General features: G+C 43.4%; 1 protein-coding gene, 1 long non-coding RNA gene and 1 pseudogene across 3 annotated transcripts; all 3 read left to right on the top strand.

Annotated features, from left to right (window-relative positions):
* Positions 1 to 684: 684 nt before the first annotated feature.
* LOC115165235 (selenoprotein H-like) lies at positions 685 to 2620 on the top strand (annotated as a pseudogene).
* A 3342-nt stretch (positions 2621 to 5962) lies between these two features.
* Positions 5963 to 7771, top strand: LOC115171840 (uncharacterized). Its single transcript, XR_003871262.1, has 5 exons — positions 5963 to 6076; positions 6198 to 6333; positions 6614 to 6756; positions 6948 to 7067; positions 7280 to 7771. It is a non-coding gene; the product is annotated as an uncharacterized LOC115171840 (long non-coding RNA).
* An 85-nt stretch (positions 7772 to 7856) lies between these two features.
* Positions 7857 to 13437, top strand: LOC115171830 (polyribonucleotide 5'-hydroxyl-kinase Clp1). 2 transcript variants are annotated; one of them, XM_029729014.1, is made up of 6 exons: positions 7857 to 7933; positions 9569 to 9834; positions 9970 to 10077; positions 10186 to 10305; positions 10539 to 10676; positions 12314 to 13437. In XM_029729014.1, exons 2-6 carry the CDS (start codon positions 9571 to 9573, stop codon positions 13007 to 13009), a joined length of 1326 nt encoding a protein of 441 aa, XP_029584874.1. In that variant the 5' UTR covers positions 7857 to 7933; positions 9569 to 9570; the 3' UTR covers positions 13010 to 13437. The 2 variants fall into 2 exon arrangements, with proteins under 2 accessions (XP_029584874.1, XP_029584869.1); XM_029729009.1 differs by lacking the exon at positions 7857 to 7933 and adding an exon at positions 7953 to 8218.
* The last annotated feature ends 3260 nt before the right edge of the window (positions 13438 to 16697 follow it).

Consider the following 16697-nt stretch of genomic DNA (forward strand, 5'->3'; position numbering starts at 1 on the left):
GACCAGCCATTACATCTGCATGTGACCACTTCCACCTATTTACTACATCAGAGCAGGGTAATATGAACTGTCAGGTCAGTGACCTCCAGTTCCGGACAGAACACCAAGTGGAACCAAAGAAAGTGAGCGAGAGAGCGAGAGAGAGAGAAAGAAAGAGAGAAAGAGAGAGAGAGAGAGAGGAATACTGAGGTTTTTCCACCCCACAGGAGGCTGCCTGAACATGCTGTGAGTGCTGCCACATGCTGCCACATCTTTGGATAGAGAGGATGATGCTCTATGTAAATGACATTCAAAATCATATGCGATAACAACACAGTCAGTCTCAGTTCAGATAGTGCAGGTCTATGATGACGAAAGGGAGGAAGAGAGAAAGAGGTGAGAGGGAAGTGTGAAGATCTTCAGTGTATTTCTGGATCATAATCACTGGCATTTCTTACGCACACATGTACTGTACGTAGGCATGCAAATGAGAATACACACACATACCCACATGCATAGTATGGTGGTGTGTGTCCGTCCCTAGGTATTGAACAGCTTTTGGATCCTCTTTCTGTGCGTTTCTATTTGCAGCATGCTTTTGTGTTTTGTGTGTGTCCTAGGCCTATACTCAAAGGAGGATGGCGGTGGGAGAGGCTCGCTCCATCTGGTCCTGCGTCACATTGTGAGGTAAGAGGCTATCGAAGGATGGAGAAAGAGAAGAGGGTACATCTGTTTGAGGGTCTGTATGCCCCTCTCCGGCTCATCTCAGAGCTAAAAATACAGACCCCCAGACGGCTGAGACAGACTGGGATCTGAGGAGAACACACAGAGTGTGTGTGTGTGTGTGTGTGTGTGTGTGTGTGTGTGTGTGTGTGTGTGTGTGTGTGTGTGTGTGTGTGTGTGTGTGACAGAATGTGGGTCTGTAACTGTAAATGAGTCATGCTCACCTCGCCTCGCTCTTTGTGAGAGTCCCTTCTTTTTTGGCACTCATGGAAGTGACGCTCTCGCTCTGAGACAGCCTTTGTTTGAGTAAGAATGGAAACGTGTTTGGCTCTGGGATTTGGGCTGCTATTCCTGTGATATCATATTTACTCTCAATTTAGCAGAAAGAGGACACAAACACACCCATATGTTTCACTCCATCTCTCTATCATGTTTCTGTAGGCCATCCTCTTGTTTTGGATGCTCTCCACTTCAGATTAATGTCTATCTTTTTTTCCAGACCTGATCCTCTCCCCTGTGTTGCCAATCTGTGCACTTATATTCCTTTATAGATATTTCAAATATTTGCCAAATCCAAGATAGTTTTGTTCCCCAGATGTGTCAGCCAACTTCTATTTTAGGTGACAGAAGCACCTTCATGAATCTTAGCTGAAGTTCACAACCCACATCCTGGAATGGGTTTGTCTGCCATCAAAATGAACAACCCATTCCCATGCACACAAAACGTACCTAAATTCGATCATTACGCAAGATCAACAGTAACGTCCCTTGCAAAAGCAGGTAAACACTACAACATCAAAAGATTTAAAAATCTAGATCATTCATGAAATCGCACTGATGAAATTAGTTAAGTGTCTCTGAATTACAAGATAACTTGCTAGACACTAAAGTAGAGACACAAAACAACTCTGAAATACATTATGACATGTAAGGGCAGGTTAGCTTGCTAACTTTTACAGTAGCTAGCTATAAAACATTTTTTAAATGCATGTATTGTCCCACACACCAGATAGGTGCATTGAAATGTGTTGTTTTACAGGGTCAGCTGTAGTATTTCGTCGCCCCTGTAGCAAATTAGGGGTACGTTGACAGATTCTTCACCTTGTCAGCTCTGGTATTCGAACCAGCTTCCTTTCGGTAACTGGCCCACCGCTCTAACTGCAAGACTACCATCTAGCTAACCCCTCTGCCTGTTGTTGAACAGGTTGGGGTTCAACGTGCAAGGCCAGCACCAAGGTGGAGACAGAGGAGGAGACCATGGCAGTGGAGGGGAAGAGGGGTAAAGAAAGAGGAAGACGACCCGGAGACTGTCACAGAGGGCAGAGAGTGGTCATTCAACACTGCTGGGAACTGGAACTGAACCCACCGGTACAAGATCCAATGTATTTGGGTGACAAGATGACAAAAGATGAATTCATTGGACCCAGTCAGTCAAATTGCATAATGTGGCATATGCATATAGCTTATTGTAATCTAACAACATTTACCCAGTTAACACAATTTAAAGTGCAAAGGGATAAGCTACATCTCTGCTGCAGAAAAGCATAAACTGTAAAACCTCTTTTTTCTATTGTCTTTCTGCAGTAAAAGCTGACGAGTTTACGGGCGTAATGCCGAGGGGGTCAGAGTTGACCTCCTGGCTGCCTGCCCAGACCTCACTGTGGTTCTGAACCCCCAGAAGCCCCGGAGTAAAAGTTTTAAAGTGATGCTGGAGAGAAAGGGGAGTACTGTCTTCCAGGGATACACCTCTATGGGAAGTGTCTTTCTCTCCTTGGGTCTCATCTGTTGTCTAGTTATTCCCTTTCCTACAGAGGTATGTCTGTGGTCGGGAATAAAGAAAGGCCCACCTCGCAAGCTGAAGTTCCCTGAGCCTGAAGTGGTAGTTCCTACCCTGGAGAAGGCACTGCAAACTGAATAAACATTTGATGGAAGTATGTATAGGCACAATCTTAATAGTTCCCACTGGACACAGACGTCTATTCAACATTGGTTCAACAAAATGGCATTGAAATGACGTGGAAACAACGTTGATTCAGCCAGTGTAAGCTCAGTGGGTTGTCCTTCCATGTCCAATTCAAATGACTAAATTCAAATCAGATTGACACCAAACTGTAATAGAAAGGAAGCCATTGAAATAAACAAACTGGTTGAGAGGGTTTGGCTACTAGAGAGAGTAAACAGTGAGACCAAGAGAAAAACACTAAATTAAGGCAATCCACTTATTTGATTGGAACAAATATCCCATTAAAATGATTTGCTAAAATAGTGAATTCTCCCTCTTGTTCTTTGCAGCCAGTCATCCAGGGTTGTAGCAGCTGGATGCAGAATGATTGGGGTTGCAGGGTAGCCTAGTGGTTAGAGGACTAGTAACTGAAAGGTTGCAAGTTCGAATCCCTGAGCTGGTACAAATCTGTTGTTCTGCCCCTGAACAAGGCAGTTAACCCACTGTTCCTAGGCTGTCATTGAAAATATGAATTTGTTCTTAACTGACTTGTCTAGTTAAATAAAGGTCAAATAAAAGTGATGAGGACTGACTAACGTGGTTGCTCCTCTGGTCTGGTGACATCTACCGTAAATTCCGGACTATAAGCCGCAACTTTTTTCCCACGTTTGAACCTCGCGGCTTAAACAATGAGGTGGCTAATATATGGATTTTTCCCTCTTTCCATTTTTTTTTCTCCAAAACAACACATTCTGTGACGTGCTCAGTTTTTTGGCGGCATGAAGCTTTCATTAGACCAATGAAATTGCCGAACGGGTCAAGGTCAAACAACTTTGTTGTTTACTGTTTAGATTAAATCGAGCGCTCTCAAACTTCCCATCATTCTGATTACGGTAGTCATTTTGTCACCCTCATCATGGCAAAGACACGGAGAAATGCATATGATGCAGCTTTCAAGTTGAAGGCGATTGATCTGGCTGTTGGAAAAGGAAATAGAGCTGCTGCACGGGAGCTTGGTCTTAATGAGTCGATGATAAGACGTTGGAAACAGCAGCGTGAGGAATTGACTCAGTGCAAAAAGACAACTAAAGCTTACTGCTAATTTTTTATTACAAGCTGTGTTTCATTAAAGCCTATTTATTTTTGTTACAAGCCGTGTTTTGTTAAAGCCTATTTATTTTTGTTACAAGCCGTGTTTCGTTAAAGCCTGTGTAAAGTTAATTTGTTTCAATGTACCGGTAGGCACCTGCGGCTTATAGACATGTGCGGCTTATTTATGTTCAAAATAATTAAAACATTTAAATTCAGTGGGTGCGGCTTATATTCAGGTGCACTTAACAGTCCGGAAATTACGCTAATGGTGTCTCTCACAGTCCCGCTTTTACAATATTGCTGCTATTCACTGGTTGTTTGTATTATTCAATAACGTTAACATTTTTCCATCTGCTTTTATGTTTGTCGATGAAGAATTAAAATTATTTCTACACATTTTCTTCAGTGTGTCATGTTTTGGCTTGGCATCATGGAATCTTTTGTATTATGTAACACATGCACTCAGTCTGACACATTCCAAGTGCCCGGCTGGCTGTGAATGGATTTATTTTTTAATTGAACCTTTATTTAACTAGGCAACTAGTAATTTGGGATTAACAACTGCTATTCCTGAGATATATTTACTAAAGTTAACCCTAAATGTAGCAAAAAGAGGACAAATGTTTCCATCACTTCTGTATTTAGGATGCTATCTTATGCCAATGTAAATCCTATCTCCCAGATGTACCCCTACATTTGTATTATTTATTTGATGCATGTCCTGTCAGTCTCTCTAGCACTGCTATTTTAAGCCCTACATGTGTGATGGCACCTACAGCGCATTCAGAAAGTATTCAGACCCCTTTTTCCACATTACAGCTTTATTCTAAAATGTATTAAATCGTCCCCCCCTTAATCTACCCACAACAATGCAAAAAACAGGTTAAGAAATGTTTGCAAATTTATACAAATATATGGTATGATGCTACAAGCTTGGCACACCTGTATTTGGGGAGTTTCTCCCATTCTTCTCTGCAGATCCTCTCAAGCTCTGTTAGGTTGGATGGGGATTGTCACTGCACAACCATTTACAGGTCTCCACAGATGTTCGATCAGGTTCAAGTCCATGCTCTGGCTGGGCCACTCAAGGACATTCAGAGAATTGTCCTGAAGCCACTCCTGCGTTGTCTTGGCTGTGTGCTTAGGGTTGTTGTCCTGTTGGAAGGTGAACCTTCACCCCAGTCAGATCCTGAGAGCTCTGGAGCAGGTTTTCATCAAGGATTTCGCTGTACTTTACTCTGTTCATCTTTCCCTCGATCCTGACTAGTCTCCCAGTCCCTGCCGCTGAAAAACATCACAGCATAATGCAGCCACCACCATGCTTCACCGTAGGGATGGTGCCAGGTTTCGTCCAGACGTGACGCTTGGCATTCAGCCCAAAAAGTTCAATCTTGGTTTCATAAGACCAGAGAATCTTGTTTCTCATGGTCTGAGTTCTTCAGGCAAACTCCAAGCAGGCTGTCATGTGTCTTTTACTGAGGAGTGGCTTCCGTCTGGCCACTACCGTAAAGGCCTGACTGGTGGAGTGCTGCGGAGATGGTTGTACTTCTGGAAGGTTCTCCAATCTCCACGGAGGAACTGGAGCTCTGTCAGAGTGATCAACAGGTTCTTGGTCACCTCCCTGACCAAGGCCCTTCTCCCCCGATTGCTCAGTTTTGCCAGGCAGCCAGCTCTAGGAAGAGTCTTGGTTGTTCCAAATTTCTTACATTTAAGAACGATGGAGGCCACTGTGTTCTTGGACCTTCAATGCTGCAGATATTTTTGGTACCCTTCCCCAGATCTGTGCCTCATGGCTTGTTTTGTTTTTTCTCTGACATGCACTGTCAACTGTGGGACCTTATCTAGACAGGTGTGTGCCTTTCCAAATCATGTCCAATCAAATGAATTTACCACAGGTGGACTCCAGTCAAGTTGTAGAAACAGCTCAAGGATGATCAATGGAAAAAGGATGCACCTGAGCTCAATTTCGAGTCTCATAGCAAAGGGTCTGAATACTCATGTAAATAAGATATTTCCGCTTTGTCATTATGGGGTATTATGTATAGATTGATGAGGGGAAAAAAATATTTAATCAATTTTAGAATAAGGCTGTAACGTAGCACAATTTTGAAAAGTCAAGGGGTCTGAATACTTTCTGAATGCACTGTAAATAGTCATTTATTGGCTGAAAATCTGATGTTGATCGACCGTTTCAATGAATGGGAAATATAGGCCAAAATGTTAAACCCCTTCGATTGAATTTTGGAATAGTCCATTACAAAAGAAGCGCAACATGCGCGCCGAAGTTTGATGTTACGCAAGCTGAATCAATATCAACAATGGCGGCTCGTTTTAAAACAGGTCGGGCGACAGCTTTTCCATTTGAGTATTTCCCTCATAACCAGTAGTAAGGAAGTAGCCTAATGATAGATGTGTCGTGATTCTTTTATTAAAGTACTAACCTTATATTTGTTCTGGACAGGTCGAGGATCGAAGCGCAAGGCAAACAAGGCAGAGACTGAGGAGGAGACTTTGGTCATCGAGCGAAAGCGGGGTAAAAGAGAGGAGGGGGAAACGGAGACTGCTACAGAGGGCCAGAGGGTGGTCATTGAACACTGGTGAGTACTGGAATATCCACAGCCACCCCCTAAAGAATATTACCACTTTTAGGACCACACACACACACACACACACACACACATCAATTTAGGTCAATTCATTGAGTCAGAGTTCCATATTCACAACCTTATTCCCATCACCAAACAATTGCCTATCTTCTATCGGTACCATCTGGATAATCTCAATATACAGGAAAGGAACAGACCACTTAGAAGTCTTGGACAAATTGCCTCTGAAAATAAAAACTTGTAATAGTGAGCTGCGACTGTCATTCTGCAGTAAGAGCTGATACGTGTACAGACGGTGTGCTGAGGGGGTGCGAGATGCCCTCCTAGCTGCCCGCCCAGACCTCGTCGTGGTTCTGAACCCCCAGAAACCCCGCAAGAAAAGCCTGGAGGTCACACTTGTGGATGGAGGGAAAGGTGTGTTCCTCCAGGTCATGTTATGAACAATTCTACTCTCATGGGGCCTGTTTCCTGGACACAAAATAGTCATTTAAAGTACAGATTAGGTTTCTGGGAATACAGAGCATATTGTTTCTTTGGCATGACACAGAGGCAGCCAGAAGTTGTCCTTTTATTTTGTACTAAGCATTCTTCTTTCCTTCCTGTAGAGGTGTGCCTCTGGACGGGCATAAAGCTAGGCCCACCTGCCAGACTGAAGTTCCCTGAGCCTGCCATTGTGGTTGCAGCCCTGGAGGAGGCACTGAAAAATTAATAGAGACCCAGTGAAGGTCTGTATTTTGGACTGCCCTGATTTTTATATTATTCAACCTTTATTTAACTCGGCAAGTCAGTTTAGAACAAGTTCTTATTTACGATGTTGGCCTACTGATAGTTAGATGGCTTTACATAACTCAACTATTATGAGTATGACCACCTTTCCCAAATATTTTTTGTAAACAATAATCTTAGTTTCTACAGTTTTTGTTCTTGTGGTTTCCAGCTGTTCCTCTAGGTTTTGGAAACTGGACGCAGAATGATGAGGACTGACCAACGGGGTTGCTCCCCAGTCTGTCCTCTGATGACCCAAGCGTCAAGCTCCTCTGGCCTGGATACACGGTGACATCTAGTGGTTTCTCTCTGAAGTGCAACACATTCCCTCTATTAGGTTACTGTACAGTGGTGGTTCACAAAATATTTTCAGTATACTGTCAGTATATTCCCTGAGTATCACCTTCAAAAATAATATCTGTCCATAATAATGACCACACTTACTCTAACTGCTGCTGTTGCTGCTGCTGCTGTTGCTGAGTATTCACTGGTCAATTTCCTATGTTAAGTCTCATGTGTTTTTAATATTTTTTTCTATGGAGAATAACACTTATTTGTTTCTATACTCTTCTTCTGTGTGTCATTTTTTTGTTTAGAAAAGTGTGGAATATGTGCATAAAGTTTTGTGCCTGTCAAAAATAAATGCGCTACATTTTAAATCAAACTGATTTCATACTTTGAAATTTAACACACAAAATTGAAAATATTGGTTAACTTATTGGTTCTTTAAAAAAACATGACGTCATATTTGTGCGACAAGTGTCAATCGTCTATCGTGGTGGAAAGTTTGAACACTTTGGACGAACTATAACGACCCCATTTCTAAGTAAGTAACACGTGTTGTAAGGCGGTCACATACACGAATATCAAAATAGGTATTAGTATTCAGCAGGTTATCGCCGGTACCATTCTAACCAGGCATTCAGTCAGATAGCTAGCCTACACGCTAACATTAGCTAGCTAATTGAACTGCATCTGTAGCTCTGAGCACGCGAGTATTGTTTACTTTTCGCATGATATTGGAGTTTGTACCTAACGTTAGCCTTTTCAAGTTAAAAAGGTAGAAAGAAACACCCCTCATCAACGCATTTGTAGCTTCTCAACATGTATGGTAAGTGCTGAATAATGATTGTGCAGTGCCCTCCAGCCATGGCCTATACCAGAGCCTTCTACATTATATAACATCATAGGATGCCACCTTTCCAACAAGTCAGTAAGTCAAATTTCTGCCCAGTGAGAGCTGCCCCGGTCAACTGTAAGCGCTGTTAATTTGAAGTGGAAACATTTAAGAGCAATAACGGCTCAGCCGCGAAGTAGTAGGCCACACAAGCTCACAGAACGGGACCGCCGAGTGCAGGCGCGTGTAGCACGTAAAAATCCTCAGTTGTAACACTCATTACCAAGTTCCAAACTGCCTTTGGAAGCAACGTCAGCACAATAATTGTTCATCGGGAGCGTCATGAAATGGGTTTTTCATGGCCGAGCAGTCGCACACAAGCCTAAGATCACAATGCATAGCTTCGGCTGCGGTGGTGTAAAGCTCGCTGCCATTGGACTCTGGAGCAGTGGAAACGTGTTCTCTGGAGTGATTAATCACGCTTCACCATCTGGCAGTCAACGGACGATTCTGGGTTTGGCGGGTGCCAGGTGAACGCTACCTGCCTGAATGCTTAGTGCCAACTGTAAAGTTTGGTGAAGGAGGAATACTGATCTGGGGCTGTTTTTCATGGTTTGGGCTATGCCCCTTAGTTCCAGTGAAGATAAATGTTAACGCTACAGTATACAATGACATTCTAGACGATTCTGTGCTTCCAACTTTGTGGAAACAGTTTGGGAAAGGCCCTTTCTTATTTTAGCATGACAATGCCCCCATGCACAAAGTGACGTCCATACAGAAATGGTTTGTAGAGGTCGTTGTGAAAGAACTTGACTGGCCTGCACAGAGTCCTGACCTCAACCCCATCAAACACCTTTGGGATGAATTGGAACGCCGACTGCGAGCCAGACCTAATCGCCCAACCTCAGTGCCTGACCTCACTAATGCTTTTGTGGGTGAATGGAAGCAAGTCCCCACAGCAATGTTCCAATATCTAGTGGAAAGCCTTCCCAGAAGAGTGGAGGCTGTAATAGCAACAAAGGCGGAACCAACTCCATATTAATGCCCATGATTTTGGAATGAGATGTTTGACAAGCAGGTATCCACATACAACTGGTCATGTAGTGTATTTGTAAATAAAGCACTCTGCCCAATGCTTGTCCTATCAATGGTCATTCCAGGGATGTTCATATCCTGTGTCATGACTTATGAGAGACCACCACTGAAATCTGACATTGCAGCATCTAATAATCAGTCACATAAATCCTGTCCAGAGTGAGCTTATCACATGGCAGAGATGAAACAGACATGTTGGCGAGGTATTAAATGTTGTTCATGCTAAATCTGACCTTTGTCACTGTACAGCCATGGTGACTGAGGGCCCAGAGAAGACTGGTGAGGAGGGAGTGGGGGCTGGCAGCGGGGGGACGAGGTTTGACCTGGAGAAGGAGACCGAGCTGCGGTTCGAGGTGGAGGCCGGGGAGAAGGTGCATCTGGAGCTGCTCACAGGATTGGCGGAGGTCTTCGGCTCTGAGCTCAACCGCAACAAGAAGTACACGTTTGGACCAGGTTCCAAGATTGCTGTGTTCACCTGGCAGGGCTGTAGTGTTTCTCTCTCGGGGAAGACAGAGGTGAGAGGCTGTAGAGGAGTAACAGATGGATGAGAGTAATGGAGAGGGATATGTGTTTGGCTGAAGCATCTGTTATTGTTATCTGTAACTGCTAGGAGTGACATATACAGAAATGTGTAAATCTCTCTCTCCCAGGTGGCATACATATCAAAGGACACACCTATGCTGCTCTACCTGAATGCACACACTGCACTGGAACAGATGAGACGACAGGCGGAGAGAGACAACGAGAGGGGACCACGGGTCAGTGTTCATCTGTGTGTGTGTGTATTTTTGTCCAAGTGAAGTGGACTTAGGTCAGTGTTTGTGTAAGCTCTCTTGTGTAAAAGTTGCTTCAACGTTGTGCCCCAGGTAATGGTGGTGGGGCCTACAGATGTGGGGAAGTCGACGGTGTGCAGGCTGTTGCTGAGCTACGCTGTCAGGCTGGGCAGGAGGCCCACACTGGTGGAGCTGGATGTGGGCCAGAGTGGGGTGAGACCAACAAAGCAACTACATCAGCACCAACGACTATGCACAGAGAATAGTATATAGGCAGATTAATCTTTTGTGTCTGGATGGTGGTGTAGATACAGTATATCGCCTCTTTGCTACCGTTGCCTCTACTATCACTGCCATTATGCTAATAAGGATAATTACATAGTGATTGCATTGACTGGCAGTGTCTAAGGTTAGTAATGCTGATGACTGTGATGCATTCCTGTCAGGTGTCAGTCCCGGGCACAATGTCAGCGCTGTGTATTGAGCGTCCGGCTGACGTGGAGGAGGGGTACTCCGTACAGGCTCCGCTGGTCTACCACTTTGGTTCCACCACTCCAGGAACCAACATCAAACTCTACAACAAGGTGAAAGATGAGACAGATACCCTAACCATAGAAGTTATAAACTCAGCAAAAAAAAGAAACAAACCTTTTTCAAGACCCTGTCTTTCAAAGATAATTTGTAAAAATCCAAATAACTTCACAGATCTTCATTGTAAATGGTTTACACTGTTTCCCATGCTTGTTCAATGAACCATAAACAATTAATGAACATGCACCTGTGGAACGGTCGTTAAGACACTAACTGCTTACAGACGGTAGGCAATTAAGGTCACAGTTATGAACACTAAGGACACTAAAGAGGCCTTTCTACTGACTCTGAAAAACAAAAGAAAGATGCCCAGGGTCCCTGCTCATCTGCATGAATGTGCCTTAGCCATGCTGCAAGGAGGCATTAGGACTGCAGATGTGGCCAGGGCAATAAATTGCAATGTCTGTACTGTGAGATGCATAAGACAGCACTACAGGGAGACAGGATGGACAGCTGATCGTCCTCGCGGTGGCTGACCACGTGTAACAACACCTGCACAGGATCGGTACATCCGAACATCACACCTGCGGGACAGGTACAGGATGGCAACAACAACTGCCCGAGTTACACCAGGAACGCACAATCCCTCCATCAGTGCTCAGACTGTCCGCAATAGGCTGAGAGAGGCTGGACCGAGGGCTTGTAGGCCTGTTGTAAGGCAGGTCCTCACCAGACATCACCGGCAACATCGTCGCCTATGGGCACAAACCCACCGTCGCTGGACCAGACAGGACTGGCAAAAAGTGTTCTTCACTGACGGGTTGTGGTTTTGTCTCACCAGGGGTGATGGTCGGATTCAAGTTTATCATAGAAGGAATGAGCATTACACCGAGACCTGTACTCTGGAGCGAGATCGATTTGGAGGTGGAGGGTCCGTCATGGTCTGGGGCGGTATGTAACATCATCATCGGACTGAGCTTGTTGTCATTGCAGGCAATCTCAACGCTGTGCGTTACAGGGAAGACATCCTCCTCCCTCATGTGGTACCCTTCGAGGTGGCAGGTAGCCTAGTGGTTAGAGTGTTGGACTTGTAACCAAAAGGTTGCAAGATCGAATCCCCGAGCTGACAAGGTAAAAATCTGTCATTCTACCCCTGAACAAGGCAGTTAACCCACTGTTCCTAGGCCATCATTGAAAATAAGAATTTATTCTTAACTGACTTTTCTAGTAAAATAAATAAAGGCTGATCCTGACATGACCCTCCAGCATGACAATGCCACCAGCCATACCGCTCGTTCTGTGTGTGATTTCCTGCAAGAAAGGAATGTCAGTGTTCTGCGATGGCAAACCAAGAGCCCAGATCTCAATCCCATTGAGCACATCTGGGACCTGTTAGACCCCCCTTTGTTCAGGGACACATTTTTCAATTTCTGTTAGTCACATGTCTGTGGAACTTGTTCAGTTCATGTCTGTTGTTGAATCTGGTTATGTTCATACAAATATTTACACGTTAAGTTTTCTGAAAATAAACGCAGGTGACAGTGAGAAGACGTTTCTTTTTATGATGAGTTTATTAATCCATAACTTTGTGGTTGACATTTTTCCTGGCGTATGATCTCTCTCGCCCCTTCCCATTTCTACCTTTTTCTCATTCCCCCTCACTTTCTCTCCGTCTTTCTCTCCCTCCTAGTTGACGTCGTGTCTAGCCGAAGTGTTCTCCCTGCGCTGTGAGGAAAACAGGAAGGCCAGTGTGGGCGGCTGCATCATCAACACCTGTGGCTGGGTGAAGGGTTCTGGCTACCAGGCCCTGGTCCACTGTGCCTCAGCCTTCCAGGTGGATGTGGTTCTGGTGCTGGACCAGGAGAGGCTTTACAACGAGTTGAAGCGGGACCTACCGCACTTCGTCCGAGTTGTGCTGCTACCCAAATCCGGAGGGGTCGTGGAGCGCTCCAAAGACTGCAGGCGTGTATCTCGGGACGAGAAGATCCGGGAGTACTTCTACGGTTTTCGCAGTGTCTCGTTCTTCCCTCACGCTTTCGACGTGCGCTTTTCTGATGTGCGCATCTACAAGATCGGAGCGCCTTCCATCCCGGACTCATGCCTGCCTCTTGGCATGTCGCAGGATGACACCCAGCTGAAGCTAGTTCCTGTGACGCCCGGTCGTGACCTCACACACCACGTGCTGAGCGTAAGCTGTGCCGATGAGGGGGAGGAGGGGGCTGGAGGGTTGCGCAGGGGTGTGCTGGAGAGCCCGGTGTGTGGGTTCATTGTGGTGACTAATGTGGACACACAGGCACAGGTGATGACCGTGCTCTCGCCCGCCCCCAGACCCCTCCCCAGACACACACTGCTCATCATGGACATTCGCTTCATCGACCTCAAATAGAGGAGGAGAGAGGGAAAACGCAATGGGAAGACAGAGAAATGCTGAATGGCTGAAATCCCTGATGGCTTTGTCAAGAGGAGTTTAATTTCATTGGCACTGAGTTTAGGGCAGCAGAGCAGTATATGTTCTGACAATATTTGGTTTCACGCTCAACTGATGAGAGAGAGAAGACGGCACAAGTGTTGAGCAGAGAGCGAGGATAATGGAGGCGAGAGGGGGTTAGAGTCTGTGGAGCGGAATGGCACTGCGGGAGGAGAAAAATGTCTGTAAATATATTTTTTTTCAATTCAACTTTTATCAATTGCAATGTACAGAAACTGGTGAGTGTTTTTCTAAATGTTCTCCCAAGAGTTGTTTTCCACACGAGACTTGTTTGGTTAATGTTTTTTATTGTGATTTTTAATAAAATGTGCCTCTGTTGCATCTTATTTTGCCTCTGTGGTGTGTAGCTACGTACTTTCACTCCAGCAATGTTTTAGATTGAACCTGGGTACCAGTCTTCTTAGCGAACATTCCACACCTTGTACTCTGTGCCATATTCCAAAGACTGGTCTTTCTTCAATCAAATATATTCTATCATTAATTAAATGATCCAGGTCCTCAATGAGGCCCTTAAAGGATGAAGTTTGAGAAAGCATCAGAGTACATTGATACTTTTATCTCTAATCCCTTACATTTTTAGGCCCTTAATCATTAGATTTTGAAGGTAACAATTCAATGACCATAATAAATAGGTGTGGTGTCAGAGGGCAATCTTGTTTCACGCCTCTTGACAATTCAAAGTTCTCAGCGAAGTAACCGTTATTTATTGTTTTACATAAAGGATTGTTGTACATGACTTTTACCCATTTTATGAGAGATTCTCCAAAGTTGGAAAAAAATCCAGCCACTTATTAACAGATTCTAGACGTACATCACTATATCAAATGCTTTCTCAAAATCTGCTATAAAGATTATACCTGGTTTTCATTCATTCTCATAGTTTTCCATTATTTCTAGTAGTTGTCTCGATTATATTTAAGAATTCTGTTTTATAGTGATGAATAATGTCGGGGCAGACGTTTTTTAATCTATGAGCAATACATTTTGCCAATATTTTTGCATCACAACATTGAAGGGTGAGGGGCAATGTTCCCTCAAATTTATTTTGGCACTGACCAAATTTCAGGTCTGCTGACTGCAAACTAGAACATTGGGGATGTGTTGTGCAACTTCCAGTGCACGTTTACTGTGAACACAGGCTGTACCCGCATTAAGTTACAGTTTCAGACAGTGGTCAAGTAGACTACTGTGGCTATTTGATCATAATGTAGGCCTACCAGAGTGACCAACCATCAAACACAATAGAGAAAATGTGTTCATAACATTTTGACATGGAAATAGCTGTTCTATCATTTAGACTACAGTAGCAGCCAATGTGTGGTATCCAATGTAGGCCTACATTCCATGACACAACATGCAGGGCTTGACATGAACCTGTTTATCCACTTGTCCTTCAGAAAAGGAGGTGACTGAAAATGTTGTGTTTGATGCAACAACAAAAAAAACACTTTATATGCATTATTCCCAGACCATTATTACAGAGAATCAGAGAACTGCTCTTTATTCAACCCTCTTTTCAAAGATGTCTAGAAATATACACGTTTTGTGCTCTTGTAGGAAGCAATCATTCCCCCATTGTTGACTACAAATGATCTATAACTGGGTTAATAACTCACTAACTAGCTAAATATATGAACAAACATGCACAGATGGCTACATGCAGCTCTCGCTTTGATATCAAAACAAGCGCATCTATTCAGGAAACCGCTCATGCTGTAAACACAGTCCAGTTCAAAGTGAATGGCACAGATCCATATATGGCAATGGTCTATTTGCAAATAGGCCTACTGCAGCTCTAATTGGTTATGCTGCACTTGTCTGTGTAGACTTGCATCTCAATAGAATCTTATGCCAATGCGTTCTGCCTACAACAAAATCTCTTGCATAGTTTGTTTTGTTACATTTCATTGAAAGTGGCTAATAATGCGTTGATTCAATCACAACTCCCACAGTAAAGGGAAATGTTGATAGTGTTAAGTAAGAGGGGAAACATCACAGAAAGTTGAGTGAGGTTCTCTGTGGGAACTAATATTTATTCTGCTTGGCAGTCTGGAGGGAGCTGCGTACCCTTGCACACTCACAGCTTAGAGGGAACATTGGTGAGGGGCCTCCAATTTTTTTACAGAGACTGGGTCTTTGTATCACCCACCCTAGCTACTGCTTCAGTAGGAAAGAGATCAGTCCCTCTTTTTGTGCGTGTGACAGTTTGCCATTTAAATACCAGTAATTAAAACATGGTAGTAATGGATCTTTCAGTAGTTCATAAAAAGTTTGATACAGAAAGTATTCACACCCCCTTGATTTTTTTCCCACATTTTATTGTGTACAACCTGAATTTAAAATGGATTAAATTGAGATGTTGTGTCACTGGCCTACACACAATGCCCCATAATGTCAAAGTGGAATTATGTTTTTAGAAATGTTTACAAATTAATTACAAATGAAAATATGAAATGTCTTGAGTCAATAATCAACCGCTTTGTTATGGCAAGCCTAAATAAGTTCAGGAGTAAAATGTGCTTAACAAGTAATACATTGTACGGACTCACTCCGTGTGCAATAATAGTGTTTAACATTTTAAAAATGTATGACTACTTCATATCTGTACCCCACACATACAATTATCTGTAAAGTCCCTCAGTCGAGAAGTGCATTTCAAACACAGATTCAACCACAAAGACCATGGAGGTTTTCCAATGCCTCGCAAAGAAGTACCCCTGCACATTGACTCGGTACCCTTTGTATATAGCTTTGTTATTGTTATGCAAATGTTTTTAGTTTGATCCCATTTTTTTTCTCACTTAAGTAAATATTTTATTGAACTGCATTGTTGGTTAAGGGCTTGTAAGTAAGCATTTCATGGTAAGGTCTACTACACCTGTGGTATTCGGCACGTGACAAATTCAATTTGATATGCGTATATTGGTAGATGGGTAAAAATAAAAAAGCACACATTGAATATCCGTTGGAGCATGGTGAAGTTATTCATTTCACTTTGGACAGTCCCTACAAAGATACGTGTCCTTCGAAACTTCGATTTCACCATGAGGCCAATTGTGACTTTAAAACAGTTACTGAGTTTTAATGGCTGTGATAAGAGAAGACTGAGGATGGATCAAGAACATTGTAGTTACTCCACAATAATAACCTAATTGACAGGGTGAAAAAAGGGAAGCCTGAACAGAATAAAAATATTCCAAAACATGCATCCTGTTAACAACAAGGCACTAAAGTAATACTGCAAAAGAATGTGGCAAAGCAATTCACTTTTTGTCCTGAATACAAAGTGTTATGTTTAGGGCAAATCCAATACAACACATTACTGAGTACCACTCTCCATTTTCAAGCATAGTCGTGGCTGCATAATGTTATGGGTATGCTTTTAATCGTTAAGGACTGGGGAGTTTTTCACGATAAAAATTTAACAGAATGGAGCTAAGCACAGTCAACATCCTAGAGGAAAATCTGGTTCAGTTTGCTTTTCACCTGACACTGGGAGATGAATTCACCTTTCAGCAGGACAAATAACCTAAAACACAAGGCCAAATAAACACTGGAGATTCTAACCAAGAAGACATTGAATGTT

The sequence above is a fragment of the Salmo trutta genome, chromosome 3, assembly GCF_901001165.1.
Source record: "Salmo trutta chromosome 3, fSalTru1.1, whole genome shotgun sequence".
Classification (NCBI taxonomy): domain Eukaryota; kingdom Metazoa; phylum Chordata; class Actinopteri; order Salmoniformes; family Salmonidae; genus Salmo; species Salmo trutta.